Here is a 23,951-nt window from a genome sequence, read left to right as displayed (position 1 = left end):
CGCTGTGCGAGTGTGCCCCGTTGCTATGGCAGCGGGGGCCTTCCAGGGCAGCCCGGCGCGGCGCAGCCCCTGTCGCTATGGGAACGGGGGCCTTCCGCTGAGGGCGGCGCGCACCATGGCGGCGGCCCTGCCGAGCGCGGCGCGGGGCGGTGTCCGGGGCGGTGAGACGCGGGCGGGGGAGCCCCGGTTCCCCTTGAGCGGGCGGTGGGAGGCGTTTGGGGTGGGGGGGGGAGCCCTCGGCCGCCTGGGTTCCGCCAGCGTGCCTGGCGGGGCCGGCTCCGGGAGGTGGGGGTGGCACCGGCCCGGGACCGCGCTGCCGCTCTCCGCCCGCCTCGGGCTCTCTTGGTCTTGTTTCTTGCTTTCTATCTAAAACGGGAATGCTGTCCCCTTCCAGCTGCGCTCTGCAGGCGGGCAGCCCCGCAGGGGCCGATGGAAGACGTGCCGGCAGCACCCCTGCCCCCTGCCAGGTACTGGTGGGAGGAGCTGCGCCGCGCGGGGGTTTGCTGCTGAAGGTCAGCGGAGCTGCTGTTGGGGCCACGGGTTTGCCCCAAAAACCTGCCCTGTAAAGAGCTGATGAGGTGCTTTGGCATGAGGTTGGCGCTTTTCCGGTGTAGAAGTTTGCACAGTGGACATGTCTTTGGGGGAAATGGCAGTGAGTTGTTTGGAAGTGGGGAGGCTGCCCAGGATCTGCCAAAAGATGTGGAGCAAAGTAAAGTAGTGAGTTCTTGGAACCCCAGTGGTATCAGAGAAAGCAGATGTGGAACCAGAGCTTTAGACCAGCAGCAAATAATAGTTTGGTTGATCGGCTGAGCAGCTGCAGAGACCAGCCCAGCTCACCAGCTGGCAAACCTGCAGGCCTGGGAGTGTGATGAGTTGGGGAAGGAGGAGGGAGCAGAAGGGTGGAGGTGCAGAGGGAAGGCAGAGGTGGTAGAATCGAGTCTCTGATGTCTTGGAGTTTGTGTCTCTCTCATGCACTCTCCTAACATTTTGCAAGGGTTTTGTCTTTGGGTATTAGAGGATTCACATTTTTCCCACACATGATTTTTTCACCCCTCTCTGAAGAGCCAAAGACCGACATCAGCCTGCCACATAAGCTGCTGTGGGCAAAGGAAATCAAGGAAAGAAAAAAGATCCTGAGGGAGAACCACCAGAATGCCGAGGTGGAAGGAGCAGCGTGGCTCCAGACTGGTCTGTGCCCCATCACCTCCCTCCCTGCCCCAGCTGCTCTGGGCCCCCAGCTGCCTTCTGCAGCGTTTCTCTCTCCTTGCAGTGCTGATTCCCCTTGAGGAAGCCAGAGCTGAGTGGGAGGACCAGCGGCCCCTTCCACAAGCAGCGTGTGCTGGAGCACTGCGGGATATTTCGTGCCTTGTTCAAGGGGGCCACGTTCACCCCCTGGGTGACCCAGAGGCTGGAGTGCAGCCAAGAGGACAAGCACCCTGTGCTGGTCTGCTGTGGGAACATGGTGACGGTGTCAGAGGTGTGTGAGGGGAGCTGGGAACAACGCTGGGCGTTTCTGTCAGACACTTCTAACGGGCATTGTTCATTCTAGGGATTTCTTTTACAAGGGTATTTCTTCTGTGATGAAGGAAATATGTTTCTTGGATATGATAAGGCCAGAGCTTTGCAACAGGATCGTTGTCTATCAGCAGGCTGGTGTTTATTACGCTCTGGGGGGCTCTCCGGGTGGAGCTGAATTACTGGGTGGTGGTGTGGCCGTGCTCGTGACAAGTGCATGTTCTTCACCTTGGAAATCGTGATCTGGTCTTAATGGAAGCTGTTGTTTGAGTGATTTACATTCTCTTTCTGTTGCTCTTTTATGCTTCTAGTCCCCCTGCAGTGTCATACGAGGCAGATAAAGGCTTCCTCTGGACTTGGTTGCTCACAAATCCAGGTGAGTAGCAAGTTCTTTAAAAAAAAACATGTTTAAACTGGGTTGTTTCACTCTGCTTTTGGTTAGCTCCTGTTTCATTTGGCTGCACACGCAGAGATGATGTGATATCTGCAAAGTAGGGACATATTGCATATGCAGGAAAGGTTGTAGCCTCCCCAGATTTCTAGCAGTTGAGAGATGGGACAGTGATGCAGCAGGACCTGTGTCACAGTGTAGAGGAAACGATTCCCTGACTGCCATCTTTTGTTTACCCCAAGCCCCTCTCTCCCTTGTCAGTCTGCCTGGGGGGTAGGTTAGCTGATGCTGTTTGCCCTGAGAAACCAAGGTGCAATGACGTGAATCAGCTGTCCAAGAAGTCCTTTTAATCTTGGAATTACATCTGTAGAATTGCATCTTGGCATTACATCTGTAGAGTTCTTTGCTCCTCATTTTACCTCTCCTCCAGGAGAGCTGGGGAATAAGCGTTGGCTGCGGCGGTTCCCTGGCTTTCTCTGGTGCCGTTAGCTTCTTTACCCCCGGGTCCTGCTAAAGATGCTGTAGTTCTAGGTGTTTCTGCTGTTTGGCGTTCAAATCACTGGGTGTGGTTTTTCTTCCAGTGAAAGCAGCCTCTACTATCCGTTCATCTGTCAAACAGGTCATAAGTCATGTCAAAACGTGGCACAGAGCGATTTACAATCCTGGGGGAATCTGGTGGTCCTGGTGGAGGGAAACGAATGGATATAGAGCGAAGTAAAGTCTTTGTGTTCAGGACGAACAGCCCAGGCAACGCCATCGAGTCGGGTAAGGAGATCTGCTGTTACTCGCCCCCCTTCCCTGCTGTGGGAACTGGCTGCCATCGCTTCATCTTCCTCCTCTTGCAGCCAGACTGCCCTGTGGATTTCAGCAAGGGTGTTTGGCAGACACCGTGGTAATTCAGGCTTTCCCTGGGCACTTCTGCACTCGCTTGGTGTGGCTGTTACTGCTCATTATGATCACGTGCTTGTTACTGCTGTAGGAGAGCAGTTCCTTTTCATCTACAGGATTGTTCGGGGCTGCTTGGAGCTTGTGTGTCCCCTGCAGCCGCAGGCCCAGGCCTGCAAGCCCTGCGGAGTGCTGCTGCTTTAACACAGGCTGTTCAGAGAGAGGTTTGCCCTGCCTGGAGCAGAAATGTACCAGAGCTGGAGAAGCTGGGAGATTTTCTTTTGTTGATTTCCTTTTCCACCTCTGTTTTCTAGACTCTGGGGTGATGTGGGGAAGTAGCTACCTACCAGGGTACTGCAGGAAGAGGTTCACCTCAGCTCTTGTGCTTGTGTCTTGTTTCCAGCCACAGCCTCAAGATGGGAACCTTTAGCACGTTTGACTTCTCCAGAAAGCGCGAGGCTGCCGTGACCCCGGCAGGGCTGGCGTGTTTCCAGTGCCAGCGGGGCAGTTCCGTTACTTGGGTCTTCCATCAGCTTCTCGGTAAGAAATGCAGTGTGTGGGGGTGCGGGAGGGGGCCTGTTTGTGGGCCGGGACATGGCCCCTATGTGTGGCGCAGAGGGTCAGTGGGCGAGCTGTGGCTGTGGGCTCTTGCTTGGGCCTGGCACTTGTCTGGGAGCTGTTCCAGAACAGGCTGGGTACAGAGCGAGCCTTCTTCCATCAGACTGACAGCAGGCTGAGGAAACAACCTGGAAAAGGCCGTTTTGAAGGAGCACTTTAAAATAACACTGAGAGCGCCTTCATCAGGGTGTCACAACTTGCTCAGGTGCTGGGGCCTGCAGAACCTTGTCAGGGAGAGGGTAGTAAGCCTGTGGGTAGGGCTTGTGCTCATCTCCGCACAGTGATGCTGGCTGTGTGCAAGAGAGATGTTTTGGGATTGGGATCTGGACCTCGAGGCTGCCAGGAGCACTGGATGGGCTTTCTGGGCAGAGTCCCGGGCCTCTGGGGCAAGTGGGGCCCTGGGCAAGGGCCTGCAGCTGGGGAAGGGGAGGGGAGCCCCAGCAGCAGTGGGGACCCAGTGGTGGGAGGGTGACTGGCCAGGCAAAGCCTGCACCAGGGTGTGTTTGGGCGGCTGTGCCGGGGCTGCCTGTGCCACTGGGCACTGCCTTGTCGCAGGCTCCTCCCTGGCAGGTGTTGATGCTGCCCTGCAGATAGCCAGCGCACAGGTTGTAGGGGTGGATGGCCCCTGCATACCACCGGCTGCTGTTGCAGAGGTTGAGGTCGATGAGGTGGACCTTGGCCTCCTGCAGGACATCTGTTGATCCTCCAGCTGTGAGCACAGAAAGGAATTAATGCCAGGCAGCTCGTTGCCAGGTCTCCTGCCCTGTCTGGGTGAGCCCCTTCCCTGGGGCTTGGCTTTGCATCGTGACAGGCGCTGCACCGGCATTGCCCTTCTGTCTGGCCTTGGGCTCTGGACCAGACCCATCTCTCTATGGGCACACGTCCCCGCAGCCAGGCTCTGGCTCTCACCGCTGCTGTCAGGAAGCCCAGCCCACCTGCCCTGTGTGCCAAGCTCGCACTCAGGACACGAGCGCTCTTTGGGAACTCACATCTCGCAGTCGTGGACCCCCAGCCACTGACATAGTAGGTTGCAGCTCTGACACTCGCAGGGAGGTGTTGGGCACACAGGCAAGCTGTATGTAGCAGCCGCGCTGCACAGGCTGGTCCAACTCCAGCAGCGCAATGTCGTTCCTCTTGGTGATGTTGCTGTAGCGTGGGTGAACCAGCAGCTGCTTAATATTGCGCACTTGGGCCTCCGGGCCCAGCTGAGTCAAGTGGTTGGCCCTGACCACCACATGCCACATCTGGCCTGGAAAGCAGATGGGGAGAGGGCTCAGAGGGAGTGGAGCCACGTGCTGCAGCAGCTCAGCAGTTCCCTGCCCTCTGCTTCACATGGGGGAGAGGAAAGCAGCGCTATGGAGGCTGCGACTGCCCCTGCATGCCTTGGACTCAAGGCATGTTGAGCTGGAGGCTGTAGGAAGCCGTGGCAGGAGCCTAGCCCTCTCCCAAGCAGCCTCTCAGCTGGGCTCTGCAGTGCCCAGGCACTGGGCGTACCGCAAGGAAAAGGGGACAGGAGTAGCACGTGGTGCTGCGGATGGGGCACCTGCGAGTGCTGGGGGGATATCCCCATTCCTGGCCCTCCTTACCTGGCCTCGAGGAAGCAGTGGGCTGCTGTGAGGACCCACTGTGGGCTGATGAGGGACCATCCGCACACATGCCCCGTGCCTGCTGCCCAGCGATCCTGGATGCTGATGATCCAGGGCCAGGCCCCTGGCTGGGCGTCTGTGCCCCCCACCACGCGTGACATGCCGGAGTGAGCAGCCATGGGCCGCAGCCCGCAGGTCCCTCTGTAACCAGAAACTGATCAGTGTCCTGCTCGACGGCTCGCTGCTGTCCCGGCTGAAGGTCAGCCGTCTGCCCTCCCCACGAGGCGCTGCATGGACAGCGAGGCCAGGGAGCCCCGTGGGGCGGGTGGGCATCTGCCCCCGGTTCTGCTTTAGCCCGGCAGGTGAGTTGTGCCAGCAGCCCGGGTGCTGCAAGGAGCCGAGGCTCCCCTGTGGGGCTGGGGAAGCCATGGTGTGGCCACGGGGGACAAGTGGGCACCCTCCAGGGAACCCCATCAGGGTGCCAAGCTCCTCCCAGAGCCTTGGCCACTTACCCACAGCTGTCCCAGGTGCCGTGCACAGGCCAGCGCAGGGCCAGCACGACGAGAAGGGGGAGCAGATGCATCGCTGCCAGAGGCATGTGCCAGCTGCCAGAACCGAGGGCTCACTGCCACCAGCACAGCAGGCGACGCAGTGCCCCGCAGCGCTCGCGGTGCCCTCCGCCCCAGGGCTGATACCACAGTGTCGCTGGTTCTGGGTGCTGGGCACGGTGGCCTCTCGGGGCAGGGGGGCCACAACATGGGGATTTCTAAGCAGGAGGGGAGGCAGAAGCTGGGATCGGACACCCCCGACAGACCCTGATGAATGCTCTGCTTTGGGACGGGGTGTGCAGGCCCCGTGGCAGGCAGCAGCACCCAGCCCCCAGCACTGCCTGCCAACGGCGAGCAGGAAAAACCCCAGCGTGTCACCGCAGCCTCTTTGGGAAGCTCACTGCCCCCCCTGCTCTCCGCAGCCCTGTGCCATCAGGTCCTTCCCAACACAAGTCTCTGGTTGAGTATTCCTGCCATTTAACGTTACTCACTGAACGTATATGCATCAGCTGTGAATTCAACCTTCATCTGTAGATGGTGAATATAAGTTTCCCCGATTCAGAGCCCTGCATTAAGCTCTTCCTCTGAACTGCACTTTGGAGGAGGAGGGGGTTTGTGCCTCTTCTCTGAGTGGATGGTGAGCTAAGGGATGTTTCACCCTTAAGGACCCTGAAGTTAAGCCAAAGAATGTCAACTGAGTTCAAAACACTGCTCAAGCCTTTGGAGCATCCTGGCTATATTCATTTAGGAAAATGAGTATTTCAGTCGAGCAACCCTTAGGCTAGGTGAAAGGAGAAGATTAAAGGCTTTTGTTGCTTAAAATAGTGGTTGAAATGTCATTTTAAGTGTGGGCCTTAAGATGAGGTATGTCTGCATTGTTTTTCTTAACAGGACAGTAATTGTGAGTCTGTTCCCAGACTTAAAAAGAGCACAGGAATTCCAAGGAGTTTCATGATGGAGGTGAAAGATCCCAATACAAAGGGTGCAATGCTGACAAAGACTGGAAGGTACGCAATACCAATTATTAATGCGTGAGTATGGAATTAGTTGGTCTGACCAAAAAGTGAAGGAGAGAAGCCACGCGTCAGTGTCTGAGTGGCAATGCCACCAAGCTGGCCAGCATCCGTAATTACGGGGCAAGAAGCACTGTCATTGTATCTTAACCTTAAAATCTGTGATGATTTCTAATATTAAAAGAGGGCAGTCCTGCTGTTCACAGCCCTGAAAGTTGGTTAAGCTTATGGTATGCTAAGAATCCGTATTTCTGCAAAACATTTCAGTTGTGTTTACAGTGGTGTCATTCTTTTTGAAAGCTCCTTTTGCTTCTGGTTTATGTTTCTGAGGCTTCTTGCAAAATTTAACAAATAGCTGTTGGACTGAGATTCCCTCCCCCTCTGACATTTAATCAAATCCCATGTGTGAAATGGACTCACGTTTTCCTGTTGCTGTAAACTAAGAAAATACTACTGTGTGCTGACAAGAGCGGCTGTTCTAAAATGCACTTGGTAGCACCTCTGTTCTTCTGTCATGGATCTCCTTTTGCAGAAGCTGTAACATAGACCTGTTCCATTTATGAAACCTAATTAGGCAGAGACTGACTTTATCCTGAGCCTGCGATTTACATTTACCCTCCGGCAAAGGAGGGGTGGGATTCATCTCACCTGGCTTCTAGCTGTCAGAAAATGATTTCTCTAGTCTGAGCTAATTTCTTAGTTGATCCAACGAATGGAAGAGTTCTGCAGAAGGAAAATTGTTCCCCCCTCCCTTTTCTAGTGCTCTGGCTTTAGGAAAGTAGTTTAAACTAAATGCCTATGTTTTTGAAGGCTAATGTGGAGTGAGAATGCCACCTACGGACTTCATTTGATAAAATCCAAAGCTTGGGAAAGTTTTCCTTTACCCATCTTTAACTTTTTTTCTTTTTCCTTCCCCATCTCCCCTCCAGGGAAACTTATGCCAGAGAAAAGAAGGAAGAGCCTCCCTTTTTACCAGAGGAGCTGTCCTCATCCTCTTCCTCTTCCTTCTCCTCCTCCTCCTCCTCCTCCTCAGATGATCCTCTTCCAGAGGAGCTCTTATGTTTCATTTGTGAAGACATCATGACCGATGCAGTGGCAATTCCCTGCTGTGGAAACAGTTATTGTGACGACTGTAAGTGTTACTCCCATGTTTGTTACTTCAAAGCATCACACCTGCTCCTCTGAAAGCAGAAAGAGGAGATCATAAAATTCCTTTGTTACCAGCTCTGTTTAATACTGAAGTATACCCCGAATAGGAAAGTCTCTTCTTGTAGAAAGGAAAAAACAAAGGCAGGAGGCTTTTTTCCCTTTTTATGCATCTAGTTGAATCCTCTTTCCATGCGGAAGGAGAGTACGAGAGGAGTGTGCAATTGTGCAGCTGATTACAGTATTAGTTATCAAATGCATTTAGTTTGTGCACAGTCCTTTCTCTCATACAGAACTATACAGCCAACGCTGGTGACTTACTGTGGTCTGCAGCAAATGGCTCGTTAGGCATTTAATCCACATTCTTCTCCACAGGAGAGTTGGTTAAAACCGTCAGAACTTGAACCTACTAATGGTTTTTGGAGATGTGTCTTACTGATACTTGAACCTACTAATGGTTTTTGGAGACGTGTCTTACTGATACTTGAACCTACTAATGGTTTTTGGAGACGTGTCTTATTCATACTTGAACATACTAATGGTTTTTGGAGACATGTCGTATCCTTGAGGTTGGGGACTTCTCACTGTGCTGGACAGCGGACAAAAGACGAGTCAAAACATCAGGACACGGCCTACACTACATCTTCAAATGTTACAATAGTGAAATATCAAAACTGGGCAGCTATTTCCTGCATACTAGAAGTTTTTCACACTGCTGAACTTTTATAGCTTCATGCTTTCGATTCAGGACCATATTCACCCATTAACCATCTACAGGCTTTTACAGCTGATTAGAACCCAAACAATGTCCTTAGTTTAGCTAAAACCTGTTTTGATGTTTCTGATTATACCCAGGTATCAGAACAGCATTACTGGAATCTGAGGCACACACATGCCCAGCGTGTCTTCAGGCAGGTGTTTCTCCTGATACTTTAATTGCCAACAAGTGCCTACGCCAGGTAATGCAGTGACTTTTAGATAAAGCGTTTGTAAGAAAAGTCTAGTCAGTCAATTAGCTGAAAGGGAAGAAAATATTAATTTACGTCTCCTTAAACAAGGCTAAATTGAATAAGGCTCAATTTACTTTGCAAATACATTCCCTGTTGTTACAGAAGCTGACAACTCTTGAGAGACAATCTGGCAAATTCAGGTCACGCTTGTGTTTAACAGAATTGCCTCAGTTTCAAATTCAGTGTTAACGCTGGAGTGCTTTACATACAGATAGTCTGAGTTACCAGTCATTAACACCAGTGTTTAATGGGATGTGTTCATATATCACAGAACGGTTTGGGTTGGAAGGGACCTTAAAGCCCATCCAGTCCCACCCCCTGCCCCGGGCAGGGACACCTTCCACTAGTCCAGGTTGCCCAAAGCCCTGTCCAACCTGGCCTTGAACACTGCCGGGGAGGGGGCAGCCACAGCCGCTCTGGGCAACCTGTGCCAGGGCCTCACCACCCTCACAGGGAAGAATTTCTTCCTTAGATCTAATCTGAATATATCCGTATGTTGGTTTGTTTTAGGGTTGATAGTATATACGGGAATACACAAGTAATTTTGCTCTGTGGAGGCTTTTGTCCATAGAGCTACAGAAGGTTCATGTTACCTCTTTGTAAATGTTTTTCTGCCTCTAGGCTGTGAACAACTTCAGAAGTGGAACTGGTTACACACGGAGGGTCTGTAAGCAGTGGCAGCAGCAGCATCAGCAGCAGCCACCAGCATCTCCACCAGCACTCGTGGCTCTGACCCCTCCTGCTGCGCTGGTGGCTGCCATGGAACTTCCTCAGTCTTCTTCCCTGTCAATCCCTGGTTTGTGGGAAGAGAAGGTAGGTTTTCTTTCACCATATGCAGTGATTCTCGTGTTTTAGTAGAGCTTATTTTCCAACTGTTTGCACTGATTCACAAGGGCTCTCAGGTTCCTGGAGTAAGACAGCCAGCATTACCAAGTCTACTGGGCCCCCAAGGACAATCATTACCCACAACTGGTAAGTAACTGTAAGTTATAAATTCTTCTTAAAAAATTATCTTCAGGTAAACTGAAGGGGATGTTTTTTCTCTCCCCATGCCAAAAGGTCATCCAATGAGAGCTGGCAAAATTCGCTCGGCAAGTGGCAGTCCAGACTGGGAAGTGTAAGTATGCTACAGAAATTCAATATATTGCTGCTTGTAACCTGTTAAACAAGGCCGTAACACATAACGGACACAACAGCTGATTTATAAGGGAATAAGTATGCACAGATCGTTGTGGAGAATACATGTGGTAATTAATTTTTAAATGGCTTGATTTGAATTGGCCTTCACAAAGGGGATCTGTGCTCTCAGGACGATTATTTAAAATAAAAGTCCAGTACATGATCGAAAAGAGGACTCTGAAGAATGAAGTCTTTCTGAGGAAAGCATAATTACATATAAAAATGAAACATAATTAAAGGATCAGGTGGAAAGGCACCCTCTTGATTTCTGACTGAATAGGGCTGAAGAATCTGATTTCCCAATAGAAATCAGCCTCCAATATTCTCTTTTTAACAGCTTAGTTAATACTGATTGAGCAAACTATTGGAAAAGGCAAGGCTGTTATTTTACTGTTTAGTCGTCTCAGATATCCAAGCTGCTTTCTCTCAGTTGGAGAGAGAGGAGTCTGTTTTGTTTTACTGCAGAGTCAAGTTACTCCTTCCTTTTGGTATTTGTTTGTTGTAGATAGATTGTAAGGGTGCATTGTGTGTATAAAATCTTAAAGATAAGTCAAAACAAAAAACAGGGTCCATCCCACAGATTGTCTAAGCAAAAAATAAAAATTCAGGGCCGAGAACGGGCCAAAGGCGTCATCATGAGGCAACAACCTAGGAAGTGTGTGCAGAAGGTGTTAAGTTTGAGAGAAGATGACTTAATGTCTGTGCAGTACTTTGAAGATCAGAACTGTGAAGTATTAAGCGTGTCAAGGTGTGGCAGAGGAGCGCTTGGCACGTGTCTCTTTTAGCACAGGCAGCCTCCAGCCACAGTTGCCAAACTGATTATAAGAAGGGGAGAGTGAGGGATTTGTTGGGGGTGAGGATGTGGAAGGCAAGTCTGAGGACCAAGAAATGAGCATAGTCTCAAATGAAGAAAAAGCAGAGAGGAGAATGCTTAAGCTGAGAACAAGAAGTGCTCACCACCATGCTCCTCCTCCATTCACTTTCCTCTTTAAAATCAGGGCAGAGTGTAACAAGCAGTGATTGGTGTTTTGGGGTTTCTTTAGAAGCTCAAATCGAGGACGCCCGCACAGGGAACGTACCCAATGGACTCAGGCCCCAGCACTACCAGCGTCAACACCGCTCTCTGTGCCTGTGCCTGCACCTCCCTTGTATCCTCCACCACCCCCTGCACTTCCTCTTCCCTTGGGGCTACCACCACAGCCGTTTCCTCCTCAGTTTCCACCTGGGCAGCCTCCGTCTGCTGGGTGCACTCTCCCTCCTCCAGGATATCCCCCAGCCCCTGCAGACACGTCACCAGCTTGAGGACCAACAGCAGTTCCAATGGCTCATTCAAATGCCATCCCAATGACACAAGCACCTCCTTTGGAGAATCGTAGAATCACTGAGGCTGGAAAAAAACCTTTAAGATCATCAAGTCCAACCGTTACCCAACACTGCCAAGTCCACCACTAAACCATGTCTCTCAGCGTCACATGTACCCGTGGATGGTGACTCAACCACCTCCTTGGGCAGCCTGTTCCGATGCTTGACAACCCTTTCAGTGGAGAGATGTTCCCCAACAGCTGATCTAAACCTCCCCTGGCACAGCTTGAGGCCATTCCCTCTTGTCCTGTCACTTGTTCCTTGGGGCAAGAGACTCATCCCCCCTCTCTGCACCCTCCTGTCAGGGAGCTGTAGGGGGCGATGAGGTCTCCCCTCAGCCTCCTTTTCTCCGGGCTAAACCCCTCCAGTTCCCTCAGCTGCTCCTCACAGGACTTTTCTCTAGACCCTTCACCACCTTCGTTGCTCTTCTCTGGACGCGCTCCAGCCCCTCAGTGTCTGTCTTGTAGTGAGGGGCCCAAAACTGAACACGGTATTCGAGGTGTGGCCTCACCAGAGCCGAGGACAGGGGGACCGTCGCTCCCCTGGTCCTGCTGCAATTTCTGACACCAGCAGGATGCTGTTGGCCTCCCTTATCTAGGGAGGAGTTTGACAGAGAACAACCAGATTAAAGAAGAGTGGGGGTTTGACTCAGTGAAGTTGGGCTGTTTTTCATGTTTGTGTTTCGATGGCCTGTCGGAGGGCAGTTACACTCGAGTGCACCTGACATCAGCAAAACTGACAGAGTGTTTTCTCCAACTGGCTTTCTGGGTGCAGATGGTAAGCATGCAAAACTAAAACAAGACAAAGGTCATCCTAAAACTTTCCCTAAGACTTGTAGGAATTCCAAACTGGTTTTGTTTAAATAGCATGTCCACCTTTGCATCTGCAAGCAGTATGCATTTTCTCATATGGGCCATGTTTTGTTTCTTGGTGTCTTTGTGTAATAAAGGTCAAGCTATAATTGTAATAAAGGTCAAACTTATTTTGACAGGGAAAAGAAAAAGTCCAGACTTGATGAGTTTACAGATGATTCAGAAACGGATGAAATCTAGAAAGACTCCAAAGGAGTGCAGGCGTTCGTTTTCCAGGTAACTGCTTTACATGTCTGTAACAGAGGAGCAGGCTGGCTAGAGGAATCGGGAGGATCTGCACTGCCCTCTGCAGGTGGATGGGATGATTCCAGGGGTTAGGAGGGAGAGGAGTTCCGTATGTAGGGTACTAGCTCAGCTACGGCAGAGATTACAGTTGACTGAGAGTTACAGTTTGGCAGCAGTTGCTGAGGAGCAGGTGTCTCTTTCACTAAAGCTTCTCTGCAGTGAGACCCTTCACCTCCTGACAGCCGTGAGGAGGCCAGAACCTGAAGAGGTCTAGTGCCTGGATTTTCTGTGTCTCCCTGTTCTGATTGTAACCGTTACCTCAAAGCACTTGGGAGGAGATATGGGAGAGAAATTGTCTTCAGCTCCTCTTTTGTTTATCTCCTGTGGGTACACGGGGAGACGTTAGCCTGGACTGCAAACTGGTGGCTTTCCTAGGAATTTCTGACGTTGAACAATTTTTCTTAGGACCTAAAAGATCAGACTTGTTTGTAAGGAAATCTGAAATGGGTGAAGGACTTTGAGAGGAGGAATGCTGCTAATAAACATATGTGGAGTAATGTGGAATGGTTCTTTAAAAAATAATGAAAGAAAAACTTGTGAAGAAAAAACTCAGGGTAGCTGATGTTTCCTGTCCCCAGACTTCACTTGGGCAGGATTCTGAAGAGTTCTCTCTTAGTAATGCCGTCAGCATCTTTCCTAGAGGCATGGCATTGAGTCCCATCACTAGAGGCTGACTTCAGAAGCTTTTAGAAATTACTTTTCCTGCAGTGCAGTCACTGCCCTTGGTTAGAGCCAGAGGTATGTGAAAATTTTGCTAGGACCTCTGGGCTAGAAGTGTGGATCAAGTGGTCCTGTAGGTAAGATTGCAGTACCAGTATTTTGCACCCTGTACAAATTGCCGAATACGTAGTGACGTTAAGTAGACGAAGCTGGCATTGTAAAGCTGAGCTTTACCGTCTTCAGGCTAAACGGGGTTTTCTTGCCGTTTGATACTGCACTGTAGCCATTAAGACTTTGCTCTTTCTGCATCTTACTGCAACAAAATCGGTGTGGAATAGTGAAAAATGTTCATGTACCAGTAGAGGCCAGCACACGCCCCCTGAAATCAATCAGTGGCTGTGGTGGTACATGTGACAGAAGCCCGTGGAAATGGAGGTTCCCTTCCTGGGTGTTTTTGCACTAACAAAGCAGCGGCTGTTCTCTCTTGTCAGCAGAAACTTTGACATGTTGGCAAGTTCTTCCATTTGCAGTAGTGGTACGCCAGCAGCTGAAAGCAGCTTTGACATAAGCATATGGAGAGTCAAAAACCAAAACAAATTTGGAGGAAAAAAATGGGGAGAGTGACTCTTTAGAATTAACTGTATTTATTTTTTTTTTGTGTTGTGTTTTCTTTTAAGGTCCAAGCTTCCCTTCATCTAGAAGTTCGTACACCTGCTGCGAGGGAAGATCACGTTCTTCCCACCCCTGCTCCTGACTCGGGGATTTGCTCTAATTAGTACTTGGACTGTGCTGTTGAATTCTAACTCAATTGAGCTTATAATGACTTTATTTTTAGTAATACAAGTCACTTTTTTTTTTTTTTACACTTAATAAAAATATTAAGACGTGATTTCAAATGATAAACAACATAGGATAGAAAGAAACCTGGCTTGGGGTGTCTTTCATTAGGTGTGTTGCATATTAGAAGCCACGTCAGGTCACTGGAAATTAACTTGGCTGGTCAATACAGCAGACAGCTCCCTTCTGTTTTCTTTCTCATACTGTGTGCATCAGAAAGCTCAAGAAATTAAAGATAAGAAAAACTCATGAAAGGTACAAAGAGGCAATGGTTACTAAAGACAGACACCTTAAGAAAAGATGCCACAGGTTAGTTGCAGGAGTGGTTGGCGAAGAAATAGCAGCAGGTTGCTGACAAGCTCGGGATGCAGCGAGTGGATTCCCTCTGCATGTTTTAAGGTTTCTCAGTCCTTGAAATGAGACCTGAGAGGCCTCTGTGGTTTTTCCCTCCTCTAGCCCCAAAGTGAGCTCTTTGTAACTTCATCGCAACATCGCTGCCACGCAGCTTTGAAGAATGAAGGATTAAGGGGGAACAGTGAATGAGGGTGCTTTTTTTTGGGGGGGTGGGGTGGGGTGGGGTATTGGCGGGCAGAGGGTTGGTGCTGAAGAGAAGAGCTTCTTTTTTCTTCTGTAGCAGTCTTGCCTTCTTGGAACCACCAACCCCCCTGGAGCCCTCCAAAATTGGTGGGGACCCCCAGAAACCCCTTGAGGCCCCCCAAAATTGTGGGGACCCCCTCAAGCTCCCCCTAGGACCCCAAAACCCCTGTAGCTCCCCAAAATCAGGGGGACCCCCCTCAACCCCCTGGGACCCCTAAGCCTCTCTGGGACCACCAAAACCTTCCCCAGGACCCCTCCAAAATTGGGAGGACCCCACCTTAAACCCCCAGAGACCCTCAGTTCCCCATTTGAGATCCCCCCATCACCACTGTCCCCTGCAGGGGTCTGGGGGAGGTCCCAGTGATGTGACCCCTCCTCCTGCACGCCCAGTTCCCCCACTGAGACCCCCAAATCCCTCCTCCACATCCCTACTTTCCTCTGTGGGAGCTTTGGGGGTCCCAGCACTGTCACCCCCCCCACACCCCTCAGTTGCCCCACACACTGTTTCGTGCTGCCCCCACCACCCCCTGCAGGGTTTTTTGGGGGTTCCCACCGATGCCACACCCCTATCCCTGCACCCCCAAACTCTCGAGGACAACTGGGAAGGGGGGATGTCCCAGTGCCCCTCACAACCACTCCCCTCAGGTTTGGGGAGCCTGTTGTCACCTGTGTGTCCTCCCCCACCCCCCAGGAAAGGGACCACACCAGGCTGACAAGGAAAGCCACCAACGGCCTCCACTTGTGCATCCATGGCGTGGACCAGGATGGGGGACACAAGGACACCCCAGGGGGGCCATGGGGACACCCCACACATGCCCCAGGGTCTCCTGAAGGTCCCCAAATCATCACCCTGGGCATGGGAGGGGACACGGGGACACCAAGGTGGCTCTTGGGGACATTCCCATCCATGAGATGTCCCCCACGTTGATGCCCCATGACCTTGAGGGACCCCAAGGTGGCTCTTAGTGATGTCCCTGTCCTCGGAGTGCCCTCACATTGACACCCCATGACTTTGAGGGGACACAGGAGACCCCAAGCTGGCTCTTGGGGACATCCCCATCCCTGGGGTGCACCCCACTTTGATGCCCCACAACTGGGAGGGGACCAGGGTGTCCCCAGGTGTCTGTGGTTCATCCCCATCCCTGGAGTGTCCCCAACATTGACACCTGTCATGTTACAGGGTAATTTGGCAGAAAACAAACCCCCTTGCGTCCCAGTTTATCCTCAGGTGTCACAGGGGCTGGGGGCAGCTACGCTTAGATTCTGAGTGATACCAACTTGTCACTTGCTCCATTCAACCTCCACCCTCCCACGTGACTCTGGGCTTCGGTTTCCCTCCTAAAGCACCTCGACTCAGCCCTGACACCCACTGGGAAGGGTGCTGGGACAAGGGACGATCCCGAACCCCTCCCTGAGGATTCATCACAGAACAACAGCCCCCCCACTCCAGAATATCTTGTGGCAGACTCAGTCATAAGAGAGAAAAGATCGTTTTATTGTAGACAGCAGCTGCGGGGCCCCGGAGTCAGTGGTGGAAGGAACTGTATTAAGACTTTGCATGTCTCAACATCGCTTTTGCTCCACCACCACTTCCTGGCCTCGGCACCCTGTTGTCATGGAGGAGTACGTTCTGAAGGAGACGAAGGGTCCCTGCCGACACCACGACATCCGCGCGAAGCTAAATCGGGGTGCGGAAGACACGCGGGCCGGTATGACCAGCGCGAGCACCTGGGCATCCGCACTTGGAGGATCACGGGACCATGAGCCCCATGATCTGGGTAAGACACGCAGGCTGGCATGAAAAGGGCGGACTCTTTGGAAAAGTCAAGGGAACTGGGACAATAAAAGGACTGCGTACTCCTCCCGCAGGGCGCACCTTCTTCGAGACCTGTGACTTGGAGCCGGAACCTCAGCGGAGCTTGGAGTCACCGTCACCTGCACCGAGGCTGAGCCAACAGAACATCGCTGGATCCCTGGTGGTGGAGGAAATTAGCTGCATATCTACCGTTTTCTTGCTTAGGGATTCTGACTTTCCCCTTCTTTTCCTCTCTGTCCTATTGATATTACTAATTATTACAGCAAATAAAGTAAACAACGTTGTATGGCATCTGACTTTGTTTGTGTCTTATTTTCACTCTTGGGATCGTTTAAGAACCTGTCACGATATTAGATCGGGACACCGGGTGACATGTTTCATCAGAAGATTGCCTTTGGGGGGTAAAAGAAGGATCATGAGTACTGAAGATCTTTTGGAATCAGTTTACAGCAACAAACATTTGCTTCTTAATATGTGTCCTGACTGCAAGTCCACTGCACTTGGAAATACCCAATAGCAAGGAATCCATTTTCTGGCCAGAAGCAGAGCTTGCACTCAGAAAAAAAAGAAGGACTGTGACCAAAGTGCATTTCCTTATGGTGGTTGCTTATTAAGAATTGCCGAACGTCTTTGTACAGCTGTCTAGTAACCCTTGAAAAATATTTCCTACAGATGTTCCTAACTGGGTGCCGAAGACCGATGCAGATATAGAAGAGGAAAGAGCAATAAAGGAAATATGCTACAAATCTGGTAAATACAAACTTAGTCACTCTTTCCTAAACAGCAGTGCCGCCAATATAGTAAACGTTGTCCTTTTTTTGGTTTGGTTTTTTCCCTTCCCTCTTGGGGTGTGTTTAGGAGAGTATTACAGGATTCAGCCCCCTCGCGAACACCAGTCTACAAACGCTGAGTCTTCACCTCGGGAAAAGGAGCTGTCACCCTCGGAAGCTACCAACCGAGACTTGCAGAAAGGCAAGTACTTTTCATCTGCTTGGACAATGGTTACCACTTTGAAAATTACTGTTACAGGGAGAAACTATCACAGAGTTTGCCCCTCCTCCCCACTTCTCAGATTTAGTGTCGATAAAAGACAGCATATTACAAAGAGCATAAAAACACTTCAGTAATTCCCCCCATCTCTCTCTCTCTCTCGTGTCACACACGTGGTGACTACCTGTATCGACTGTAGGTGCAAAAGGTACAAATGGGCTATTAACCCCACGTGTACTTTCCTGAGATACACAACATAGGTCTCGCATCTAGTTTTTCGTCACGATCAAGATTTGTGTAGCCTAGTTTTAGCAATGTAGTTTCCATTCCCCACCAGGCCGTGCAGGCACTCTTACGGGGCTATTTATTGCATCCTAAGACAGTGCCAAAGAAAGGGGAGACCAGTCCCTTTCCCAGAGGTGCTCTGGGCTCTCTGCTGGCTGTCTTGGCTGTCCAGATGATGAAATGCAGCCACACAACAAACTCTGCTGTAACTAAATTCAGATTAAATAAATACCCCCTTCAAGTGCCTTCCAAGAGATAGTAAGAGAGAGTTCCACTTTCTTTTGAATGCTAGGCTTTATCCAACATAAGGCAGGACAAAGAAATACAAATTCAGAAATACTTACCTCCTATATTTTGTTTCTCCTTCATTCTGGAGCAAGCGGCATGACTGAAAAAAAAAAAAAAAAATCTGTATTAGTTCTTTTACCAAATAAGCAATAGTAGAATTCCATTTGAGGAGAGAGCATTATGTTCTGACTATAAAAACACACCAGACTCACCAGTAGAGCAGTCATCAGAAATTGCTGCACAGAAATATGACCTGCTACTTTCAATTAGAGAAGAAAAAAAAAAAACAAACTTTTTTCACATTAGTGTCAATTTCAGGGATAAAATCTTGATAATGCTGTTTAATGTAACGCAGATTTGAGTAGGGTGATGCGCTGGTAAAAAATGGAATGGAAAAACTGTCTCCATTTCGAACCATGCAGCCTGAATTGTTCAACAGAATTGGGCAAAGTTATTTTCTTCTTCTTTCTGCATTTCACAGGTTTCTTATTAAATTGTTTTTATAAGCTATTTCTGTTGAATATTTCTATACGTTTAGACTACAGACAGGGAAATCCGTACGGAAGATACGGACACAGCTTGCCATATTTATCTGTATTTCTAATTAGATACGTTCAGAGAGAAGGACAGAGGTGCTTCCCCAGAGCATTTCTTCAAGTTGAGGTTTCACTCTTGAGGTTTTAGGTACGAGGGCGACATGCACCTTGAATCTGCCACATATTCCATCGGGTAGGATCCATCAATATCATTCATGAAAAGCGAGAAGCTGAAGAATGAGCAGGTGGCTGTAGCTGGTGCCTTACTTTGGAGCCGGGGTCTCCTTAACCTGCCTATTATGCTATTTCCTTAGAGAGCACGGCAGGTTACACACCAGGTGCTCGACTTGCACTCGGCAGGATCCAAAGAACTAACCAAAGAGAAAGAAGCATAGAAGATGAGAGGTTAAAGGCAACTGCACTAAACTAATCACCAGCTCCCAGAGGCGGGAGGAAGAGAATGGCAGTGCCGTTCCCTGTGCTTACCCACAAGCAGCTAAACCCTTCTTTCTCTTGCCTTTCCAGGTGATGGCAATACAATTCCTACAACATTTCGTAATGCAAAAAAAGAAGAGCAGCGTTCAGGAAGCAGAGTAGCAATTGAGGATATTCCCAGAACAGACCGCAGAGCCTTTGAACATGCAGGTAATGTACTTCAGCACTGGCTTCTCATTGCTGAGCATCGTGTGCTAAATAAAAATCACTGAATGTATTTGGACTGGGCTACCCACAAAGAACAATTTTTTAATCTCGTTTTCCAGCCAGGATGTCAATTCCTGAAGAACAGCACAACAGTTTTGTTTGGTTTTTCCCTTTTAGGAATTCACACTTCAAACCCCAGAGTAAAACCAAGCTACCAGCAAAGGGCTCAAAGGAAGGGGGATGAAACTGATTCTTCTCGTCTGTGTGTCACACAAACGGGCAGAAAGTCTTCTGTCCCACCTCCAGAACCTCGAAGGAAGGCCTATGTCGTCTACCGTAGCGTCACTGCCAATCAAGAACCAAAGTTCAGTGAAGCTACAGGTGGGCTCCTGCTTACACTGCATTCTTAAAACGCCTCAAACGTGCCTGTCCGTGTTGTGCTGCTTTCGATTGGTCCCTGCAGGTGAAAATTCAGTTATTTATGCCTGAATATGGACAAGAGTCCATTTGATCCAGCACCGTTTTCACAAACAGACTGCCGCAGTATCCACAGACAGAAACATGAAGCTTTATAAAGCTTTACAATTTGTCAGGCAGAATAGTCATGAACACTAATTTAGCACCTCCGTAGCAGAAAGCCACTTCTCCGCCCCACAAGCAGGCATGAATGCAATCATGTGCCACGGTGCACAAACATACCGATCCCCACTTCTTACAGCATCTTTTAGGTCTTGTTCAAACTCCTGCCAGCAATTTAAATGCAGCATAAATGTTTGCGATTTATGTTCATTTTGTTCACATTATTTACGTGGGACAGAGGACTGAATTCCTTCTTCCTGCCATTCATTCAGGATGCTATTTCCCTTCACCTCTTTTCCACCTGTCCTCTCGATAGCACCTGCTCTGTCATAAAGTTGACAAGAAGCCTACAGGTGGGATTCCGAGTCTTGTATCCTTCTGGCAATCTGTCTTGGATGTAACCATAAACGTACAGCTTTTGCTTTACTGATCGGCATTTTTGTCCTAAGAGCAACCAGCAGCATTTTTGCTACCTTTCTTTTCAGCAGTACCCGAGCCACACGGTCCGAGATGCCCCAAGCAAAACAATCACCTCGACACAAAGACAAGACTTGGCACCCAAACGCAAAACTACGGTAATACTTACGTGTAGTGTATAAACTGACAACTTCAGGATTATTGTGGAATTAATCATTTGAATTAACGGAATTAAGGTGGCATTAAAAGAACACCAGAGGATTAATAATATTCATTTTTCAGCCCGTTTTACTGAGAAGGGTTAGTCCTCGGGCAGCGTACTCTGATGCAAAATCAACTGCCCAGCACAAAAACACAATACTGCCTTGTGCCTTCTTCACAAGCAGGGATAAGACAGGACATTGCCTTATGGACTCCTTTAATCTAAAAGCAATTGATGCCTTCGGGCAGATTTCCAACACAGGAACGTCCCCTTTGTTGCAGTCAAGGATGTCCATGGCGGGATCGCCTCATTGGGAAGGTCCTGTGAGCCCCCTGGGAACGCTGCGAGATTACCAATGAGCTTTAAACGACTAGAGAGGGAGTCTGTACTCAATACTAGCTGGTATTTCAGAGCTGCTGTGGGATTCACCCCATGCATTCATTGCTCCTTCAGCTAACGTCATACTGAATTCACCTATCAGGCTCAGGGAGTCTTTCCTGCCATTGCAGCTGAAATTAAGAAACAATGTCTGTGTGTTTTCTACAGACAAATATCATCAGGATCCTCCAACTCACCGACCTGGAGGAAAAGAAATCCACACGGAAAAACACGCTCTCACTTCAAAACCACCATTCAGGTAGGTAACTGCTCGATACAATTCCCTCTTTCCAGTAAAAGCACCAGGTCCCTCCCCACCTGTGTTTCAGACCCCCCAGTCGGCCCCGCTGTCAGTGCTGCCCTGAGCTGACCCAGGGCACTTCCACACGCAGCACTGGGCCATTCGGATTCCCGTCAGAGACGCAAATCCTCTTGAGGCACCACGGAGATGCAAAGCACCTCAACCCACCTTCGGGAATCCCTCGCCAGCCTTGCTACCAGTTCTGGTTTCTTTGTGCAACCACCACACGCTTCTCAAGCATCTGCTTGGGAAGGTTTACGAGGAAAAATACTCGCGTGGAACCTTTTGAAACATGGGTGGATTATATTAGGATGAAATGATTTTTTTTTCTGTTGCTTCTACAAGCGTTGAAAGCGTACTTCTGAAAATGCTTCTGAGAGAGCGTGTTGTTTTATTCTAGGAAATGACGCACAAAATGGTCTGTCTCTCTATTTTGACAGCAGAGCCAAGAAGACATGCGAGTCAACACAAAAGGAGAAAGCCAACCTACACGGGAGAAAGAGATGAAGCGAGTGCTTCCATCGACAAGAAAAATCAAAGTTGAAACAAGGCAATGAGCAACCGGAAAATCCAAAGATGATTAAATTACAAAGTCTGAAAATCCCGTCTAGGAAGTGCACTAGAACGTTCAAAACTTCAACAGCCTTCGATAGATGTACAAAGTTTAATCTGTTATGAAAATCTGACAGCTCAATTTATTTGTACAGACTATGTTTTAAGGCATAATTCCTGTTACGAATAAATACTGTTGGTTTCCCTTAGCAGTCTCAGAGACCTTTTAATGTAAACAACAATAAGTGATGCATTCTAGAAAGTGCAGTTAGGCCTCACTCTCCTTAACCGAGAGAAGAATAGAAAAATCTAGAGTATCCGGTTTAGCTGACAGTTAGAAAATGGGAAAAAAAAAACCAGACAAGAAACACCTTTTTGAAATCAAGGACTAAGCGTCTTGAAAATGTTTCCTCCCCTCTAACTAGACATCGCCGTTTCAAATTGTAGTACCCGATGCCTTGCGGCAACACGGTCTACGTTGTCTGCCTGAGGCAATTTAAAATCGTACTCAGAGGGATACTGTGTCCAGTTAGATAAGGCCTGGCCTAGCCCTTATCTAAGAGCGCAGCGACAGGTTCTCAGGTGAACGTCCTTTCTGTCTGACAGTGGAAATGACGAATAGACTTGGCTTCTTTGGGAAAATCCTGTCAGAGCTCAAATGACCAAAACGGGCTGACTTTTCCACGGACGGGAGGTGCAGGGTGTGCTGGGCCATAGTCGCAGGCCCATTCAGTGCTGCACAACTTGGGCCTCCCAGCATCTGAATGGCTGTAGGATTAGCTACACTGCCCTCCTTTCCTTTTAAATGGCATCTCAGAAAAACAGCAGCTGAAGAGATGCTTTACACAATCCGAGGGCCTTTCCAAACCGGGATCATAAAGAACTAGCACCTCCCGATGCAATTTCACCCACCTCCCCATCCCAAAAAGCCACCCCAACAAGCCAAAGCCAAAAGAAAATCATTTTCTAGCATCTTAACATGCCCACATGCCCAGCACAGGATCGGGCTGACTGACAGGCCCAGCTCAAGGGAAAGACACCGACCTTGGTGCCCGCAGGCTTGTTTCTCTCGCGTATTCTCACTCCTCTCTCCGGATGCCGCTGCTGCCCAGCAGTTTTCCCCCCTTCTTAAATATGTTATCCCAGAGGCGCTCCCACCGTCGCTCATGGGCTCAGCCCGGGCCGGCAGCGGGGCCATCTTGGAGCCGCCTGGCACTGCCTCTGTCGCACACGGGGGGAAGCTTCTGGCAGCTTCTCACAGAAGCCACCCCTGCAGCCCCTCCGCTACCAAAACCGTGTCACGCAAACACAATACAGAATTAATTCTTCCTGACCGTACCTTCTTCTGTGCCTCCTTCACGCAGAGCTGTCCCCCTACAAAGAGCCCCTGGGTGCAAAGCTCTTGGCAGGGTTAACACTTCCTTCCCATGGCTGCTGCTGCCCACTGACACTTCATCCTTCACGGCCCTCACCTGCTTGCCCGAATTTTCCTTCTATGCTATGAACCACTAGTCCTCTGTCCTGAATTCTGCCTTGTATCTCCCTCCCTTCTCTTGGGCTTCATCTCTATCGTATTACTCTTTAACCTCTCTTTTGAGGTTGCGGATCCTTTCCCTTTCTGCCCTTGCTTTTATGGTTTACTCCAAAGTTCCCAGCTTTTGCCCTAACGGTGCTCTCAAGTGCTCACCTCCGAGTCACTGATGTCAGTCAGCGGGGTTAAATGGGACCCCAGGACCTGAGGAGAACAGGATGCCTCACCGTCTTCCAACACTAAAACTCCGTTTTTCCCCCTAGCTAGCTGCTTTTTGTGCAGGGGCAGCCCAGGACCTCAACGAGATCAGAGGTGGTAATTAGGGACACAAGTGTACGCTGTTCTTTCTGCTTTAGCCGTGCCAGTGGACATCGCGGAAGCAAGAAGCAGCTCTGCACCCCGACAGTGTAAGCAGTGAACAGCTAACCGTCCACTAACAGGAAACAGCAACTTTCTCAACCCAAAGAGGGAGGTAGAGTAAGAGAAACATTGGCTGCAAGGATTTTGATTAAGAAACAGTCAAAGAATAAAGTTTGCCTCTGTGCTAGCCAACATTTGTTCCCAAGAACACAGTTCCTACGGCAAGAAGTTGGGGACTATTTAAGCCCCGCCAAATGGGTTTGTTCCCTTTGACGTTAAAGAAACACCACAACGGGAGACTCTCTGAAATGGTCCCATTTTCCCTACTTTACTCGGCAGCAATGCAGAAAAAGGAAGGTGTTCAAGCTGGACAGGTTACAGAGCGCCATGATGTTGACGTCACGCGCTGGACGTGCCCTCGGCAACCCCTGGAAGGTAACATTCCAAACCACCTAGCAACTGCCTTCGTCGGTTCAACAAGCCTGCAGAAGGTACCACCTCCTGCCTTCAAGCGTCTTTCGCTGTCGGCTGGAGTTTTTCTTTCAAGAAAGAAGCAGAGCTAAGGTTCTG

General features: G+C 49.7%; 1 protein-coding gene and 1 pseudogene across 6 annotated transcripts; both read left to right on the top strand.

The window, feature by feature from the left end:
* Positions 1-104: 104 nt before the first annotated feature.
* On the top strand, positions 105-14,155 carry LOC141948073 (E3 ubiquitin-protein ligase RBBP6-like). Of its 6 annotated transcripts, none has more exons than XM_074880310.1 (14): positions 105-161; positions 395-1,188; positions 1,271-1,477; positions 1,827-1,891; positions 2,526-2,671; positions 3,195-3,331; positions 6,435-6,550; positions 7,486-7,688; positions 8,558-8,661; positions 9,334-9,525; positions 9,606-9,684; positions 9,772-9,829; positions 12,245-12,341; positions 13,748-14,155. In XM_074880310.1, the coding sequence occupies exons 7-13, from the start codon at positions 6,495-6,497 to the stop codon at positions 12,303-12,305; spliced, it is 753 nt and encodes a 250-aa protein (XP_074736411.1). In that variant the 5' UTR covers positions 105-161; positions 395-1,188; positions 1,271-1,477; positions 1,827-1,891; positions 2,526-2,671; positions 3,195-3,331; positions 6,435-6,494; the 3' UTR covers positions 12,306-12,341; positions 13,748-14,155. The 6 variants fall into 6 exon arrangements, with proteins under 6 accessions (XP_074736411.1, XP_074736650.1, XP_074736232.1 ...); XM_074880391.1 differs by having other exon boundaries at positions 108-161; positions 395-467; positions 1,063-1,477; XM_074880549.1 differs by having other exon boundaries at positions 395-1,477; positions 9,615-9,684.
* A 1,964-nt stretch (positions 14,156-16,119) lies between these two features.
* Positions 16,120-23,944, top strand: LOC141953040 (uncharacterized protein C12orf50 homolog; annotated as a pseudogene).
* Positions 23,945-23,951: the final 7 nt, after the last annotated feature.

This window comes from Strix uralensis, chromosome 1 (genome assembly GCF_047716275.1).
Source record: "Strix uralensis isolate ZFMK-TIS-50842 chromosome 1, bStrUra1, whole genome shotgun sequence".
Lineage (NCBI taxonomy): Eukaryota > Metazoa > Chordata > Aves > Strigiformes > Strigidae > Strix > Strix uralensis.
The sequence above is the reverse complement of the archived record's forward strand: the minus strand, read 5'-3'. Positions and strand labels throughout refer to the sequence as shown.